A 19,000-nucleotide genomic window follows, 5' to 3' on the forward strand; every position below is an offset into this window, starting at 1 on the left:
TGAAAGATTCTAAAAATCTCGTTAGTCATACTGGGAAAGGACACAGTCAGCAGAAGTCCATAATCCACTCTCAACTAACTGGGCAGTGCCTTAGGTAGTGGAACTCAGAAATCAACCTATTTCTGAGTCTTTCACTGTATAAACTCAAGATCTCTGACCTGTTCTGGCCCATCCTTTTAACATTTGGTATGCACCCCAGCAGCATTCAAATTTGTGAGTTAAAAAAGGAACTTTCAAAATTAGCTATGTTCTTTATTTTAACTAGAAAGGGCCCAAAAGTAATCAGTTACACTTACTGTTGTAAGTATAAGGATTCCTTTAAACAATTCAGTGCAACATATCTTTTTAAGGCATCTACAAAGTACGAGACACATAAAGACAAAAATAAAAGCCTCTGTCTCAAGGACCTTACATTTTGGATAAATTTCAATAGATACCAGATTTAAGGCAGGGTCTCAGGAAAGCTGATCATGGCAGTATTCATCCATAGCATTCACACCACAAAAGACAGGTAACTGAGTTTTACAAAGTAATTTCAGGAGGAGGAGAACTCTGATAACTTGGGATATTAATAAAGTAGCCCATTTGTAAAAAAAGTGGCATTTGAACTGTATGGTTGAAGGAAGTCAGGGGATTCCCAGAGGCAAAGGGAAAGAAAGAATGTACTCCTATCATTCTAGGAAGACAGCCTTGCCAGGAAGAGTCAGATTGCAGTGAGGAGGCTAGTTTGACTGGATCCAGGAGCGCAAGTGGGAATAATATGAAATTAAGTCTAGGGAAAGTGAGAGTCAAATTGTGGAGAGCTTTAAATACAACCTAAGGATGTAGTATTTTGTGTTAGAAGTAGTAAAAAGCACCAAAAAAATGCTTGAGGCAAATTAAAAAAGACTAAAAGTTGTACCCTTTTCCCCATTGATCCTGGTCCTTCCTTCTTCCTGGAATGTCTTTCCCTTACCTCTGCCTATCAAAGACTAATCCATCCTTCAAAGCCCACTTTCAGTGCCCCTTTCCTTAATCCCTCCAGTCAAGGATAAAGCAATATTTCATTCTTCTAAATACCTATCACATCACTTGTTTGTATTATCGAAGAAAATTCTATTTCTGTCCTCTTTTTCCAGTTATTTTCTGTGTTTTATCTCTCTAGATTTACCCATCTTCTTGAAGGCAGATTCTAGTTATTATGTATTTTTGCATTTCTCATAGTTCCCCACAAAGTGCCTCACACTTAGTAAATACTCCCTAAATGGTTGCTGAATGAATAAACAAATCCTGGATTTTCTTCAATTGGTTGGACTGTAATGGTAGTACAACTGACATAAAAATGATGCTTCACAATAAACAGAGTTCTCCATATGTTACCTGATTTTTTGAGATAGAATTGTACATTCTACAGTATTATTCCCATCATATAAATGAAGAAACCGAGGTTCAACAATTACCCAGGGGATGGCTAGGTGGCGTAGTGGATAAAGCACCGGCCTTGGAGTCAGGAGTACCTGGGTTCAAATCCGGTCTCAGACCCTTAATAATTACCTAGTTGTGTGGCCTTGGGCAAGCCACTTAACACCATTTGCCTTGCAAAAACCTTAAAAAAAAATAATTACCCAGACAGAAAGTAATTGACAGAGCAGACCTTGAAACCAGCTCTTTTGAGTCAAAATTCTCTGCTTATTCTGCTAACACTGCATTGTCTCCTAGGAAAAATCATCACCAAGGAGTATTCATCACTTGAGCACTGTGACACTGTGCTGGTATTTTCAAGCAAGTTAAGTTTTCTCTCTTATCTAGGCATTCACAAGTGAAACAAACTGATTGCTGACACAACAAAGCAACCCAAACTGTGATTTCAAGATCTCAATGCTTTCATTAATCCTTGGATTTATTATCCTTGCTTCAGACTCTCAAGTCAACCAAAAGACATCACATTAACTTAACAAAACTACTCCCATTTAAGATGTTTCTTCATCTTTGTGGAAGACAGAGAGATTAAATAGATAGATTAAGTAGACAAATAAATTTCATAAATTCCCTGTGTGTGTATATGATACATTTAATAATAACTCACAAATAATATATATAAGCAATCATCATATTCTTTCTATGACTTTTCTTTTTTAATCTAAACATATTATCTGGTTTTGAGTAGGAAAAAACTAATTTTCCTTCAAGGACAAAACTGAAGAAAAATGCAGGAAATATGATTTCTAGATTGAGGTAATTTATTTAGAATTTAATTTTTTTAACCTCTAGTCTAATACTGTACCTTTGCATAATCAATCTACAAAAAGTTGGTTATTTAGAAAAAAATGGAACTTCAGAATTTTTATATATTATTTTATTGGATTTTTTTCCCTATAGCAACCAGTGGTTATAAAACTATAATTTTTAAAAATCTTTTCAGACTTATTCAGGTATCAAAGGATAAAACAACATATTTAAGAAAAGATAGAACATTAAAATAATTTTCCTATTTGAAATAGAAAGTTGGTACTTAAAAGCTTTAGTTTTTTGTTATAAAAGTTGTACAAACTGGAAATAATCTTTGGTTTCATAGGAGCTCATTACTATGATGCTGTTGGTGGATGTTGATCAGCGGTTTTCAGCTTTGCAAGTCCTTGAACATCCATGGGTTAATGTAAGTAAATTTTTTCTTTCCTATTTAATCTTCATTTATTTTTTTAAATTAACAGATTTCTCAATAACTCTTCCCTTTTTAAGACTAAGACTTAGGAAAAAAGAAAACTAACATTTCATGTCTATCATTGAAAATATTTTTGTACTGGATATGAATAAACAAAAAACCATTGGGCTTCACATGACTTTATTGCTACAAAATTCTATCTTAAAAATCACTTATAGCATATCAACATAGAAATTAAAATGAGAAAATACACTCACTGGAACATACATATATTTGTGTGTGTATGTGTGTAGAAATATATTATGTGTATGCATATGTGTGAATATGCAGATATAGAGATATTGTTTTTTCCCTTGGCTAACAACCTTTGACCTAGCAAATGGGTATTATTTGGCAAAACTGTGTTAGTAAGCATAGAGCTACCAGGTAAGTCCATTTCAACCACTGATATATCCAAAAATTAGTGCTCCTCTCACCTTGTGCCTGGTGATTTTTTTTTGGCAAGTAAGACATAGTCAAGTGACCTGTCCAGGGTCACACAACTAGTAGATGTCTGAGGTCATTTTGAACTTAGGTCCTCTTCTGACTCCAGGGTTGGTGCTCTATCCACTTGTCACCTAACTGCCCCTCTGGTGATTCAGACCAGTGCTTCAAAAGGAAATGCTTTTAATATTTATGCTTCTAGGAGAAGCTAGGTGATGCAGTGAATATCCATTGGAGTCAGGAGGACCTGAGGTCAAATTCAGCCTCAGACACTTAATAATTACCTAGCTATGTGAACCTTGGGCAAGTCACTTAACCCCATTGACTTAAATAAATAAAATTTAAAAATATATATTTATGCTTCTGTGAAGCCACAATGGGAGGAACACTTTTTCCAGTTGGGTTGTGTCACAATGGCCCAACTCTACTCAGGATCCTGTATAAAAAAAGAACTCAGTTATTAGTGGCAAGAGCCCAATGTGGTCTTACTCCATAATTACTATCACAAAGATGAGAATTTTAAAAAAGAATTGGATGTACATAGCAGCATCCAGAATATAGTATTGGTTTTCATTTTAAGTCCTCATCAAGTGGGAATGTAGACAGCTGAAATAAAGTTTTTGAATATCGATGCTTCTGATCAAGTCATCAAGACTTGCTTATATTGTACGGAGAAGACAAGGTGGCAAACTGAGCAACAGGAAACCTACAAATCTTGCTGGCCCATCTTCTCCAACAATCTGCTTCAGGATACCCTCAGGAGTCTCTTCAGCATAACTTTCAGTTTAAGGATGACAAGTTGCATTGATATAATAACTCTAGTTCATACTCATCTACCTTTTTAAAGTATATCAAGTCAAATATCTCTTCCCTATTAAAATTCTAGAAATAGAGCCCTGCACAAAGCTCTTTGCAATTATTATTTCATCTGATTATTACAACAACCCATTATGATTCCCATTTTATAGATGAGGAAATTGAGACAAACAGAAGTTAAAAGACTTTCCCAGTCACACAGCTAGTAAACATCTGAGGTCTAATTTGAACACAGGTCTTTGTGTTTCCAGGTCTAGCCTTCTATTCATTGTTACCACCTAGCTACTATAGTAGGGTAGTGAGTTAAGTTTATTCAGTATGAACTTCCTTACCATGTTTTGACTCCTTAACCTATGGCTTCCACCCCCCACATCCTATCTCTTGAAATAACTTTTCTTCAAAGTATATTCAGTGACTAGTTGGCCCCTTTCCTCAGTCCTCATCTTCCATTACTTTGTTGCACCATTTAACATTCCTGGCTACCCATTCTTTTTGATATTTTTCTTTTTCCCTGGATTCTCTCTTTTCCTCCTGACCCTTGCTTCTGAGTCCCCTATTTCCTTCACTTGTGCTGCCTTCCACTTTTGCTATTTAACTTTGGACATTCTCAAAAGTTCTGATCTGAATTCTTTTTTACTCTTTAAACTCTTTCATTTGATGATCTTATTCAAGTTTATGACTTCAATCATTCCCCACTATGCAAATGACTCCTAATTCTATATTTCAAATTCTAATCTCTTCCTTGATGTGTGTGTGTGTGTGTGTGTGTGTGTGTGTGTGTGAGAGAGAGATGACCTAATAGACAGTCCTTCCTAGGTTTCCTCCTAGGACCTCAAAGTCAATATATCAAAAATGGAACTTGTTTATCTCTCACTTGAACCCATCTTTACCTTCAACATACAGTTTCTTTTGATGTCACCACCATTTTCCTGGTCACCCAGTTCAAAACCTGAGTTATCTCTAACTCTGTTCACATCCTAGATCTAATTTACTTAGCTCTATTGCTTCTGTCTCACTGAAATTTCTCATATCTTTTTCCACCTAACTATACAAACTCACATTAGTTCAGAAACATATTGTCTCTTGCCTCAACTCTTGTAACAACTTCTTTATTGATCCTCCTCACCATTCTCTTCTATCACACACTTTTTACATATTTTCCTAATTTACAAATCTTAATATATTACTCCCATCCTTAAAAGCCTCCATTTTTTCTTTAATGTATCTAGGAAGAAACATAAACTCCTTAACAAACTACCTGCTTTTTTTTCCCATTTTATTATAAACCTTTTCATATGTTCCAATAAAACTGGTCTTTTGACTTTTCCCCAGTTTTATCCTACCTTCTCCTTCCTTCATCCATTAATATGAGCTAAACCTAAAACATAGATAGTATTCCCTCCTCATCTTTATTTGTCAAAATATTTTTTTTCATTGAAGATTTACTCACCTCAATGGTCTACACCTTTCTGAAGGCAGGGTAACTTATAAAATGCACATAACAGGTGCTTAATAATGTTGGCTTGTTTGCTAATCTCAATAACTGATAATCAATTGAACTTTATATGTAGTATAGAACTTTAAACTTAAAGGCATTACATGATTTCTTTTATTTGGACATCTCAGCAACCCAGTAAACTATATCCTACAGGAATTACTCTCCCCATTTTACAATTGAAGAAATTAAAACACAAATAGGTTAGCTACCTGGCCAATCCTATCCTAATCATATAGCTAATGTCATTGATAGGATGTGAACTCAATACTTTTTTAACTCTGAGTTCACTGCAGTTTCAACTCTACCCCACCACAACTTGTTGAATTAAATTTATAGTTTCTATGAAACATGCCTTTTCTGTATTTTGCTAATTCTGTTGGCAGGAGTTGTCTGCTTTGTATACTATTGAAAGCATTCATATTTAAAGTTATTTTCATTTCTGTGACATGATTATTTGATATCATAAGGAAAGGTTATATTTTTTTAATTTTTTAATTTTTATTTATTTAAGGCAATGGAGTTAAGTGACTTGCCCAAGGTCACACAGCTAGGCAAATATTAAGTGTCTGAGGTCAAATTTGAACTCAGGTCCTACTGACTCCAGGGCCAGTGCTCTATCCACTGCACCAGCTGGCTGCCCCAAAAGGTTATAGCTTATCACTCTGTAAATATATTTGATTAAGTCAAGTTATCACTGGAGAAGTTTGTTGTGAATTCCCCATATCTCACGAGAAGATCCTGTAAAAAAAATCTCCAAACCTGGAACACTAAGACAGATAGAGCACAGCTCTTTGACAGGCTATTGATTCTGTTGCTGAAATTAAAGTCTTTGAATGATAATGAATGCCAATGGCACAGGGAATTAGTGATAGTTTGCATTTTGTATTGCATGCTCAGATTGTAGTATAGTATACCTTTGTTCTGAGCCTTTTCTTCTTTTCATATCATCATCATCGTCATAGCTAAACTTTATAAAAGACAAATTTATAACATGGTAGCATGTTAAAGTACTAGATCTGAAGTCAGAAAAAATGAGTTTGAATCCTATCTCTGATACTTATTAACTATAAGACTTTAGGCAAGAAAATTCATGTTGATGAACCTCAATTTATTATACCTGAATCCTAGGGCTAAAATAAGGTTCAAATGTAAATTCTGGAGCCCTGCTGGAATTTAAGCTATTAATTTTACTTAAGGCATCATTATTCCCATTTTGCAGATGAATGGAAACTTAAGGTTTTAAGAGATTAAATGGCTTACCAAAATTACCTAGATATTAAATGATAGACACCAAGTCCAGTGTCCTTTTCATTATGCCCTCTACCTCTTCAAGAAGCATATTTGGCTCTATATAATAATCTCAGACATGAAACTCTTAAATATGCTTTCCAATGCAGATATTTTTTAAGCACAGGCCTATTCAGGTTTTATGTTAGAAGTTGTGTTTAATTACATTCTCAACATCCTTAAGAATAGAATTACTCTCATTCTCATCATCCAGCTTAAATAGGAACTTGGCCTCATCACCAGACAAAATTTCTGTATTCTTTATCAGTAAGTAGTTAGAGACAAAATTCCATCATAGAAGTTAGGACAACAAACACCTTAAACCATTCAGAAGGAATAAAACACCAGAAATAATAAGAAATAGAAATATAATACCAAAGCTATCTCACATTCCTTCCACATCCATAACCTCTATGTAAATGTGCTAGCCAGTTCCAGGATTCCCATTTGCCTCCATGAAAGTATCTGACATGAAACAGTAATCACGTTTATTAATTTTTTTCTAAATTCCCTTGGCCAATTGCTAAAAATATCCTATTCTGTCCTATTCCATTAAAGCCAGGACCACAGACAAAAAAAAAAAGATTCCCCAGTGGAGAATATTAGGTAGTTTTGCAATCAGCTTTGATTCCAATTAGGATTGAATTACCACCAATAGCAAGTATATTTTCATGAGTATATGCCAGTAGACAGTTTCCCAGACACTACTACTCCATCTTCCTTCTGCCAAAAATACCTATTATATCCCTAATTCTGGAGTAGTCCAATCCTGATACTAAATCTCTCCCCCAAAACACACCCACACATACTTTTTAACCTACAAGAGAATTTCTTAGATTTACCCTGTATTTCTCCTAACCATATTGGTAAGATTTATACCAATGCTTTTTATGTCTGCACTAGCTTTATACAAAGCCCAAGGCCATATTGGAAGATAAACAAATTGTGGGGGCACAAAATTTATCAGTCATTCCACTCAACTGATATAAAATTTTAAAAAACCCTAGTTGTAAAATGTAGAGGAGCATAAAGCTATCTACTCATTTGACTTAAATTGCCTTGGGTCAAGTGACAATTTCCAATGTTACATTACCAAAAAGCAGAAGTGGCTATTGGATAAGTCTGGGAATAATGTTTTAATGGAGGGCTTGGCAAGCTTTTGAAAAATGACGTGCTAACTTTACAACATGTTTCTTTTGGGGATGCTGGAAATCTGGGGGAAGTGAATTCCAGCTCCAGTCCCTTCTGGAGAAACCTCTTGTTCTTCTGGAAAGGAATAAATTAGCATCACTGGCTTCAATGGCAATTAAGAGCAGTTATAACAAAAGTACTGAGCACCTTCTTGAGAATCTGTAATAGAACAGCCTGCATAGAACAAGTCAGAGAGGTTTAAGTTATATTAATGGCCTTTTTTAGGACCATAATAGAGAATGAACCAAGAGAATTATAGCAAGCAAATAGCCACTTTATAGCTCTGAGTAAAGACTTTCATGCTAGTTATTTACCACAAGATTACTTGGTGAATAACTGATGTCTTTGGAATTTATCCGGAGTCTCAATAGGCCCTACCCTAATACATTTTCAGTTTCAGTTTTTATGATAAATATAGTTGGAATGTTGCTGGAAACAGCATAACCTGTTAAGTCCATTCCCAAACCACTAAAACGACCTCATGTCAACCATTTTCCAGATGTTTTTAATTTAAGAAACAAAATTGTGCAGACTTACAACTGTTAGCATTGACATGAATGGGCAGCTTGCTCTTTCAGAACTGGCAATTCCAGTCTCTTGGTTTAGCTTCTTTCAATTTCTCTTCTATATAGTATCTCTTGAAACTGTAAGGAAGCTGTGTCACGTCTTCTAGAAGTCCAGCTCTTGCTTTTATTTTGATACTCCATGCATTCTAATTTCAAACTCTCAGATTCCCAGAAAATACAGATTAAAATCCAGGACAAGGGTAATTTTATACACCAGCTTTAACTAATAAAAACTTCCTGCATATGATCTGAACTTCAGACAAACTTTTTTAAGAATAGATATTTTATCTTTCAACAAATTTCAAGAAATGCTGATTACAAAGATATTTATAATAGTAATTATATTTCTTTATTACCCAAATTGGCATAGTTTCCCCCTCATAATAAAATAAAATAAACTCTCATTTAGATTTTCATACCCATAATTTTATATTTATTGAGGAGACCTCTCAGAGAAATAAATGAGTAACCAATCAATTAAGAGTAATAAATAAGAAACCAAAAGAGAAGCTCATTGTGACATTCCACTTGTGACCACAGGAGAGGAAGTTGTTCAAGAAAAGAATCAGATTTGAACCTAAAGAAACAGTCAAAATCCTTTTTAGAGCCAGCAAATTAATTCTCATTTTCTCTCATTATTTTGACAATGACCTGTTTATCTGACATATTTGGAATTGAAGAGAAAAATCTTCCTTAAAAAGTGGATAGCTAGGGGCAGCTAGGTGGTGCAGTGGATAGAGCACCAGCCCTGGAGTCAGGAGTTCCTGAGTTCAAATCCAGCCTCAGGCACTTAATAATAATTGTCTAGCTGTGTAACCTTGGACAAGTCACTTAACTCCATTGCCTTAAATTTAAAAAAAAGATTTAAAAAAATGGATAGCTGAAGAGAAATCAAAGTTTATTCATCTTTAACTTACCAACATTTAACACTGTTTCTTACAGTTTTTGTACACTTTACCTTATATGGCCATGGACCCCTGCCCTATTATTCACTCTACATAACTGCTTTCCTGTCTTAGAAGGAATTCATCAATTAGATCTGTTAGTCAACAGCTCAGTCAATATATACAGATGCATGAGTGCATTATTGACAAACTTTTCATTATTGTAAACTTTTCATTAAGTGAGTATTGGATTATTCTCCTACAGTACTGCACCTCTCAGAACATTAGCCTTCACTATCAGTTGCTATAAATTTTTGAAATCCAAAACAATTTTAAGAACAGCTTAAGCAAAACATAATTAAGGAGGTAAGTTTCTTCCTAACACCAAGCATGTATAAACTTGCACACAAACACAAGAAACACAAGCATGCATACTTCCTGAGTCCGAATACAGCATTCTACCCATTATACCACACTGACTCTTTGCAGTAACCTAATAACTGGTCAAAGAAACTTTGACAAGCTTTTCCAAATGCAGAAATGTAGATGACTACCTTCTTTGATCCTCTTTCTTCCTCTTCTCAATTCCATAATTCCGTATAATCAAGCATCTCATATATACAACTCTAAATTTCTGTTTAGATTATCTTGAATTATGGTTGTAAAAAGGGAAAAGACTAGCTGATAAATCAATCGATGGTCCATTCAAAGAGTGCAGTACAACCATGTGAATTTTTAAGTTGACCAAGAAAAGACTACCCCCTCCATGTCCTCTAGTCCTATGTGGATTTTTTTCAAGCTCTCTATAATAAATATAATCACATGGATCTAGCAAACCAGTTAAAAATTAGAGCACTTAGTAAATGGTGCTGATGAAATGAAATGAAGGTCAGTGGTGGTCTAGGAAAGTGTCACCCTGTCTCTATATTCAGAAAGATACACTGGGCTTCATAGAGCTAACATTTTGATAAGATAAATTAATCTTCCCCAGATTCTAAAACAAATCTGTTTACTTAAAAAAATTTCTCTTTGGGGGGCAGCTAGGTGGCGCAGTGGATAGAGCACCAGCCCTGGAGTCAGGAGTACCTGAGTTCAAATCCAGCCTCAGACACTTAATAATTACCTAGCTGTGTGGCCTTGGGCAAGCCACTTAACCCCATTGCCTTGCAAAAAAAAAAAAAACTAAAAAAGAAAAAAAAAATTTCTCTTCAAGTATAATTTGTATTTGACATTGTTTTCCCTACCAGAAATGAGAGACTAGGCTGGGAAGATGAGGACCATGTGCAACTAGGGAGCGTGAAGAGAAGTCATAGAGCAGCAGAATGAGCAATTGGATAACAAAGCCTCTTGTTTTATGGCACTTTTTTAAAGTTTGGGGTTCATTTAATCCTAGGACAATCCACTGGTAAATAGTTCAAATTTACAGATCCTATAGTCCTGGCTACAAATGAATGGGTTGAAAATGACATCTATGGTAAGAAGATAAAAATGGATTTAGGGACAGTTCAGCAAGACACTGCCTTCAAAATAAATGGCTTTTCTCAGTGGCAAAGGAGGAGAAGAATTGCTTACTAGAGAATAATTCTCTCATCCCACTCCACCCCCAATTGAAAATAGGGAGACATGGGAATGTGTGCTATCCAAGAAGCAGCTGCTATAGCTCATTTTCTGTTTTACACCCTGATTTTTTTCTTCTTGTCAGCTGAAATATTCTGCCAAATCATGGATGGGAATTTTTTAATCACAAACCACTAACCTCAAACCACAACCAACCTATGTCAGATGCTCAAAGCCCAAAATGTATGTTAGTAATTCTGAAACTATTCGCAAAATGCTGCCAGCTTTATCATATCCATCCTGAAAATACAGAGCACATTTTTGGTACATTATCCAAACTGAGTTATCGATAATGCTAAAAATAAATATTAATGATGCCCATTTATTTAATAAGGTATGATTTAAGTTGTTTATTTTATCCATAAAACATAATCATAAAATCATTGATCTGTATCTGGAGGGTTGTATAGTCCAACACCCTCATTTTACAGATGAGGAAACTGAGGCCCAGGGAGACTAAGTAACTCAAGGAGTAACTTAGCCAAGCCTACTAGATGTTATCAATCAGTAGGAAACAAGTACAATGTCCCCCAAACTACTTCTTATTACTTTTAAACTATATTCTTCTTGGAACTTCTAGATGAAATTTATAAATGGAAAAAGCAACTCTAATTACTTATAAGTCTCTAGAGTATAAAAGCATCCTCCTGCCTAAGCAAAATTTAGAACTTCATTTAAATTTGAAAGAACGGTAATTTGCATCCCACAAATGGACCCTGGCACCATCCGCAACAGACCAGCACTAATGGGGTCCACTAGAAGATTGGCATGAGTAATTAAATTTAGGACTGAACTAAGCCTGAAGATGAAAAAATAAGGTCTGATGAAGAGCCTGAAATGTAGTAAAGGTGAAAACAGATAAACTCCCCTTAGTAGCTAGCAAGAGGCTCTGGCACACAGTCAACACTTCATAAATTTTTTTTCCAATTCATTTTTTCATGAATAGAAAGAAGATGCATAGAGGAAGATAAGAGTTTGATGTGGAGTATTTTCTAAGCAAATTTGAAAAGTATGGACTTCCCTGAAAGCTAGTAGGCTTTCTCCTCAATTGATATCTCCAAGTGAAGTCCAGATATTCACTTGATAGGTATAGTGTAGAGGGGATTTTTGTTCAGGTTGCACTGGATAGCCTCTGAAATCCCATTAAATTCTGGGATTTTTTGATTCCTTATTTTGACTTCTCTAAGATTGTTCATCATCCGGTTGCTTCTGATAGCCCATCTAAATTTGAGATTCTGTGATCTCACTGCTACACACTGCTACATTCAAATAATTCATAGCTTCAGGCAACTCTATAAGATGTTATAAACAAAATGATGATCTGATCTATGGAGAAGTTTCCACACACCAGTGAAATTGTTAAGGTTCCTCCATCCCTCTGCCCCCAAAAAAGTGTTGTACATGAACTATCATGATTTCATTCATGTAAGCTGCTTTGTTATTATTATTGGCCTTTCTCTTCATTTAAAAGTAGGAATAAGCAAGGTTTTGGGGGGGGGTAATAGAAAAGGAATTTACATTTAAAAAATAACAGGAAATGAGGACAGTAAATAAGCTGGTGAAGGACATTGAAGATGAGTTCATTGAACATTGAATATGACCTAATGGTAAACCAGCACAGTGGGTTTTCTAAGGGAAAAGGGACATCATGAAAACAGCATGTGAGGAAGGCTGTACTCGCAGCTGCGTGTAGGATGGTTTGGAAGAAGGAGAATCTGGAGACAGCAAAGCCAGCAATGAAGCTGTTGTAGTACTCTGACTATCATGATGTGATGAGAGTTTGAACTCAAAGATATATGTTATTAAAAAAAGGAAAAGTCAGATCTGAAAGTGATGGGGGGGGGAAGAATTATCAGTCACAATAATCTACTGGATGTTAGGGGCAAATATGGAAGAACCAAAAGTGATCTCATTTAATAATGCTGATAAAATTGGAGGCAACTATATTAGATTTATCCTTCCTCATGTGGTCACAAATCTCCCTTCTTTGGGAACCTTCAGTCAAGGATAATTGATCTGTGCTTATATAAAGCACTGATTCCTTATTAGAAGGAACCATAATTATGATTTCTCTCTCATCACACTCAATTTGGATCAATGGATGGAATCAACATGGAAACAATGTAAAGACTGACAAATTGCTTTCTGTGGGAGGGGGCGGGAAGTAAGATTGGGGGGAAAATTGTAAAACTCAAAATAAAAGGGGCGGCTAGGTGGCGTAGTGGATAGAGCACCTGCCCTGGAGTCAGGAGTACCTGAGTTCAAATCCGGCCTCAGACACTTAATAATTACCTAGCTGTGTGACCTTGGGCAAGCCACTTAACCCCATTGCCTTGCAAAAACTAAAAAAAACCCCTCAAAATAAATAAAATCTTTAATTAAAAAAAAAGAAGGAACCATATTTTGTAGATAATTAACATATCTACAAAGGATTACTGACAATTCTATGTGAGGAATTACCTAAAATTACTCATAATGTATCCCAAATAAACCAAGTGACAAATAAATAACTTAAGCAGGATTCAAATTATGAAAATATTTATGAAAATCAAAATTCATATATTTCATCAAGGATGAATATCTACCTTTGAAAGAAGTGTTGAAAATATTTCTATCTCCATCTTACAGATGGGAAAACTGAGACTCAGAGAAACTAAATGGGAAAGTCACTGAACCTCTCAACCTCACTGTCTTCATTTTAGAATCAAATGAGATGATGTGAGTTTAGAGTGCTACATAACTTCAAGTTGTTATTATAGCATGATCACAACTATTCAGAGTTGGAGCCAAGACTCCATCATATCCTTTTATTAGTACACCAGAAACATTCCAATAGTTCATTCCCATGTATTCATTCCTAGTTGAACAGCATCTATTAAAATATCCTTAACCCCTCTTGAAATCTCAGAATGCCTCCCTAGTATACAAACATCCCTTATATATCATAATAACAGGAGAGAGACTGTGAGATCAGCATGAAAGATTTAAAATCAAAATAATTTTCTGACTATAAAATTTTGTCAGAGAAATTAAATTTCTGAAATAGATTATGGAATCTCCTTTTTGTAAAAGACATAAAAAAAGATAACAGTGCAAAGGAGGGAAAACTGGATTTGGAGTGAAGAAAACAAGTTTAAAATCCCACCTTAGGCACCTACTCACTTTGTTGTTCTGCAAAAGCTATTTAATTTTTCTGAACCTAAATTGAGAAGGTTGACCTAATACCTCTGAGGTCTCTTCCAAAGATGTATGGGTCTATTTTTTAAAATTTAATGATGCAAAGGGGAGAAATCACTCAAAGAAGCAAATCAGAAATCTACCCATCTACAGTAGTGTTACACTGATCTGTTGTCTAAACAAAGCCTGGGATTGTTCCTGTGGCAAAGCACTGGAGCATACTGATCAGTCCCAATAGATGGACACCAGAATGATGTGCTAAGCAGGTTGGTTTGAAAGGCTCTTACATTAGAAAAATGATGGGTTTTATTGATTTCTGGGTTTGGAGAACAATTTTTCATTTAATATACATATATATACATACTTGGAGCTGTATATTTTGTTATTAAAAATTGCATAATAACAAATTCTAATTTTTATTAGAAATTTATTAGAAAATAAAAAGGTAAGAGCAAGAAGTAATTTTAAAATTATTTTGAGAATTATACCTGAATATCAAATTGCAGAGAGAGTAAAAGCCAGATTAATTTTATAGCAGCTGTGGAAACCAATAGGAGCTTCAAGTTATATTTCTAAGTCTTGTTGTTTTTGGTTTTGTTTTATTTTTTTAAATGGGAAGACAACACCAAAGTTGACTTTTCCTAACATCCTGTATTTTATATTTCAAAGATCATTGCTTGTTTTAGAAAGAAACTGTTTTTAATCCTATTTTGCATTTCTCTGAGAATTTTTCCTTCTCTCCCCCTTTTTATTTCCTTTCAGGATGATGGCCTCCCGGAGAACGAACATCAGCTGTCAGTAGCTGGAAAGATAAAGAAGCATTTCAACACAGGCCCTAAGCCCAACAGCACAGCAGCCGGGGTTTCTGTCATAGCAGTAAGCATCTGAAATACACAACTATAACATTTTAAAAGAAGCCTGAGAGACAGGCTCTCCTAAGGAGACTACTCCGCCAGTAGACATCAGATTGGGTCATTTCTTTAGACAGCTCTAGCACTTAATGCAACAGAGAAGATTCTGGTTTCAGAGATGTATTGGATACTTTTGCAGATGATTTTTTCCTGTGAGGCACATCATTATCCAACACCTCCAGGGTGTCCTGCAGTAGACAGTCATTTTATAATTCATTTTTAAGCAAAAAAAAATCTCCCCCACACTGGACTTTACATCAAGATAAGCTTTTTGGCTGGGAGGATTAGTTCATGATGTCCTTCTGCCAAGACCAAAGGGGGTAAGGGGGAAGCTAAGTAAGAGGACATTGCGAGGGAAACTAGAAAAAAAAAGAAAAAATTTACTAGAACTTGTTGTGCCAAGCATAAATGTAGACTGAAATCTAATAGAATGTTTGTGAAGTCAAATTTTTGGTGAAAAAATTCAAATGCTGTGAACACCAAAAGGAGTTCCAATGGCTTGCTGCTGCTTCTAAATTGTCATTCTTACCATTGAAACTCTTTTAGCGTTTACCATTTTTGAATGCTGCCGTGCAAATTTTTTTTTCCTTTTGCATACTTTTAGATATACATGACACGCAATTTGATAGCAGCTCTAGGCAAAGATTAAATTGGATAGAGAAATGAGGAAACTTCATACTTGCTTGTGTCACATTCTAGTATAAATATAGTCAAGTCCCAAATTATTGGAATTTCTAGCATTTCCTATTTTTAAAAAACTCTCTAAAATTCAGTGGCATATTCAGTATGAAAATAAACACTGATGTGTGTTTTTCCCTTCTTGGGATAAAACATAGGAAAGAAGTTGATAGCATGATATATTAAGTTTGAGAGTATGCGTGCTCCTGAACAGCGCCCATATTTGTAAGAACAAGCCTGAGTTCTTAAATATTTCTTTGGGTGTTTTTTAACTTTTAAAAATTCTCCTTCTTTATCTTCAGTACAATGGTTGAGCATGAGATAAAGTTTAAGAAAATGAAATATCACACTAAACATGACTCTTCCCATATCTGATTGCTACTCAGTGTTTGTTTTGAACTTCCATCAATTGCAGATGGCACATATGTTCACTCTCTTGTCCTGTCCCCACTTTCATGTTTCTCAGCTCAACCTCTTCCATGGTGGGTTAAATCAGTATGAAGTAAACTTAACTCAAGGACTAAATCTGGCTCCTAAGGCCAAACTGGTTGTAGTAAAAAAAAAAAAAGAAAAAAAGCATACTCCTCAGATGATCCCTCAGTAATACAAAGATTTAAAATTTCAAACTGTGCTTCTTAGCCTTTCATTTGAGTTTTTCATTAAAAAAAAATCGACTTATTGCAGAAGTAAATTGTCCCTCTTGAACCTTGTGCTCCTCAGCTTTCCATCTTTACCTAGTATTGCCAATACATTTTTCAAAAGAATTTTAAAATAATGTCCATAATAATTCTCCCAGTTTTTAAATTTTGCATTAAGTTTTTATCATTTAAATGTGAGCTTATTCCAAAACTGTTTGGCTCCAAAACTTTTCTTTTGACATGGGTCCATCAGCTCATTTTTCCATAACAAATACTATTCTACTGCTTTTTCAAAGGAATTTTAGCTTCTACAGATGATGCTTTTTGTTGCCTGATATTTTCTTTTGGTTTATTTTCCATTTTGTTTGGTTACTTGGTTAAACTTTCCTCAGTTGTTCACAGTAGTAATGGCAGTTTTGTAATGTCTAAGGATACCAGTATATCTTTTCCATTGACAAAGAACTAATAGGGTGGAATGGGAACTTGCATTTTTTATTGAATCTGGAGAAATGCTGGACTCTTACCTACAGAGATTTACTAAACTTCTATGTGAGCAGATGACACAGGTTTACTATAAGAAAGAGTCCTGGGTACACTGATAAAATTTTTCCAAAAGTTATTAGACTAGGGTGTATATAGTTAAATACCAGTTTATCAGTTCATCAATAGGCACTCAGATTATAAACTGCTTTGAAGGGAAAGTATACTTATAAGTTGCAAATACATTAGGCAATGCTGATTAAGAGTGATTCACTTAAACAGCTTTAAATTATGCATTATTATTATTATTATAACTTTAAATTTCTTTTAAAATAATCTATTCACATCTATCTCAAAATTAATAGAAGTCCTTTGAAGAAAACCAACTTAATATTTTTGAAATCATAGTACAGAGTATTGGTGTAAAGCTCAATGGCTATTTTTAAGAAAAATAGAAAATATCATAGAGAACTCATGTATTTATATGCAATTCTATATGCCACTTAGCCATGTCTATTATGCTGGGTGCTGGGAGTAGAACATATATGCATCTATACTCCCATACATATCTACACATCATAATGTGTATTGCAGATTTAGACAAAATGACTAGGATTAGAAAGACTCTTTTCTGGTGTATCATTTGGCAAGCCAATGAATTCTTTAAATCAGCATTCCATTCTTTTAAAAAATTACTCCACCTCAGAGAATTCTGTGAGGAAAAAGTATCCTAAATGTGAAATATTGTCCAACTAAAATTAAAGCACAGGGGGCGGCTAGGTGGCACAGTGGATAAAGCACCGGCCCTGAAGTCAGGAGTACCTGGGTTCAAATCTGGTCTCAGACACTTAATAATTACCTAGGTGTGTGGCCTTGGGCAAGCCACTTAACCCCATTGCCTTGCAAAAACCTAAAAAAAAAAAATTAAATTAAATTAAATTGAATTAAAGCACAACATAAAAGGAGCAATGCTTTTTTAATCCAATTCCCCCCCTTATATTTAGCAGCCATTATGTGCAAAATGCTATGTTCAGTACTAGAAATAATATAATTTGAAGGCAGAATATATGTCCTTTACTAGTGGCCATTTACTAAGTTCCATTTGATATTGAATTTATAATATATTTTGTTTTGTTTGCCCTTAGAAATGGGCATAGGGAGGTCTGGAATTTTTATTTTATTAGGGTGGTTCCCCATGCTCTCCAACAACAGGTGATGCAGCTTATCTGTAATTTATAGCTTTAGACACTTTCTTGGATAATGAAAAGCTAAGTGACTTAACAGAGTATTGTTAGTGGTAGAAATTGAACCCACCTCCCATGACTCCAAAGCCAGCTCTTGATCCATTATACCATTCTGCCTCTTATTTAATTATTAATCTAGGTAAATACTGAGAAGCTCAGTATTAACTTTTCTATGAATTTCAGGATAAAGATATTTATTTAGACTATACTAAGTAATTTTGAACCTGAATGAAATGTCTAGTGTGGCATAGCCCTTTCACTGTCACTTATTCATTGCCAACATATTTTTAGTAAAATTTCCAATATCACTGTATTGATTTTCTACAAATTATCCAGCTTAGACAAGTGTCTTCAACCCATTCCCTTCCCAAGTTTCTTTTTTCTTAGGTTATAGTATACTGGTCACAACTTTCCTATTACTCCAACTCTTTTTTAAGTTTCAGTAAGAAAAGACAACAGTGTAAGGTGATTGTTGGTTTAAAAGAGAGAGCTCTGAGATAATATGAACAGAATCAGGGACAGTGAAGCCCTTTCTTAATGCCACATGGTTGAGGACTATATCGTTATTTTGTATCCCCCAGCACCTTGCACATAGTAGACAACTAGTAAATAATCACTAAATTCAATTGGAGAGATGGGAAAAAATGTTTCCCCCACCAAAAATAATGAATTGGTGCCTTGAATCTTGACTGGTGCCTCTTATTTCTAATTTAGAGATCTAATTACCATTTTTCCATTTTTAAAAAAAGCTGTTTTTTAAAACAATAGAAATATGTTTGTACTCTGTGACCATATTTCTTCTGTAGGACATCAAGAAAAGGGGACCCGGATTCCCTTTGCAATAAATATACTTTAAGTATTCAAGGACGTCATTCGTTTCAAAGCCCAT

General features: G+C 34.8%; 1 protein-coding gene across 2 annotated transcripts in view; it reads left to right on the forward strand.

Annotated features, from left to right (window-relative positions):
• DCLK1 (doublecortin like kinase 1) overlaps positions 1–19,000 on the forward strand; it is a 398,985-nt gene that overhangs the window by 357,497 nt on the left and 22,488 nt on the right. For both annotated transcript variants that reach the window (XM_074216029.1, XM_074216030.1), the window contains exons 15-16: positions 2,555–2,635; positions 14,923–15,036. In XM_074216029.1, coding sequence (XP_074072130.1) covers positions 2,555–2,635; positions 14,923–15,036 — 195 coding nt within the window. The remainder of the gene's footprint in view (positions 1–2,554; positions 2,636–14,922; positions 15,037–19,000) is intronic.

Source organism: Macrotis lagotis, chromosome 1 (assembly GCF_037893015.1).
Source record: "Macrotis lagotis isolate mMagLag1 chromosome 1, bilby.v1.9.chrom.fasta, whole genome shotgun sequence".
NCBI classification, from domain to species: Eukaryota; Metazoa; Chordata; class Mammalia; order Peramelemorphia; family Peramelidae; genus Macrotis; species Macrotis lagotis.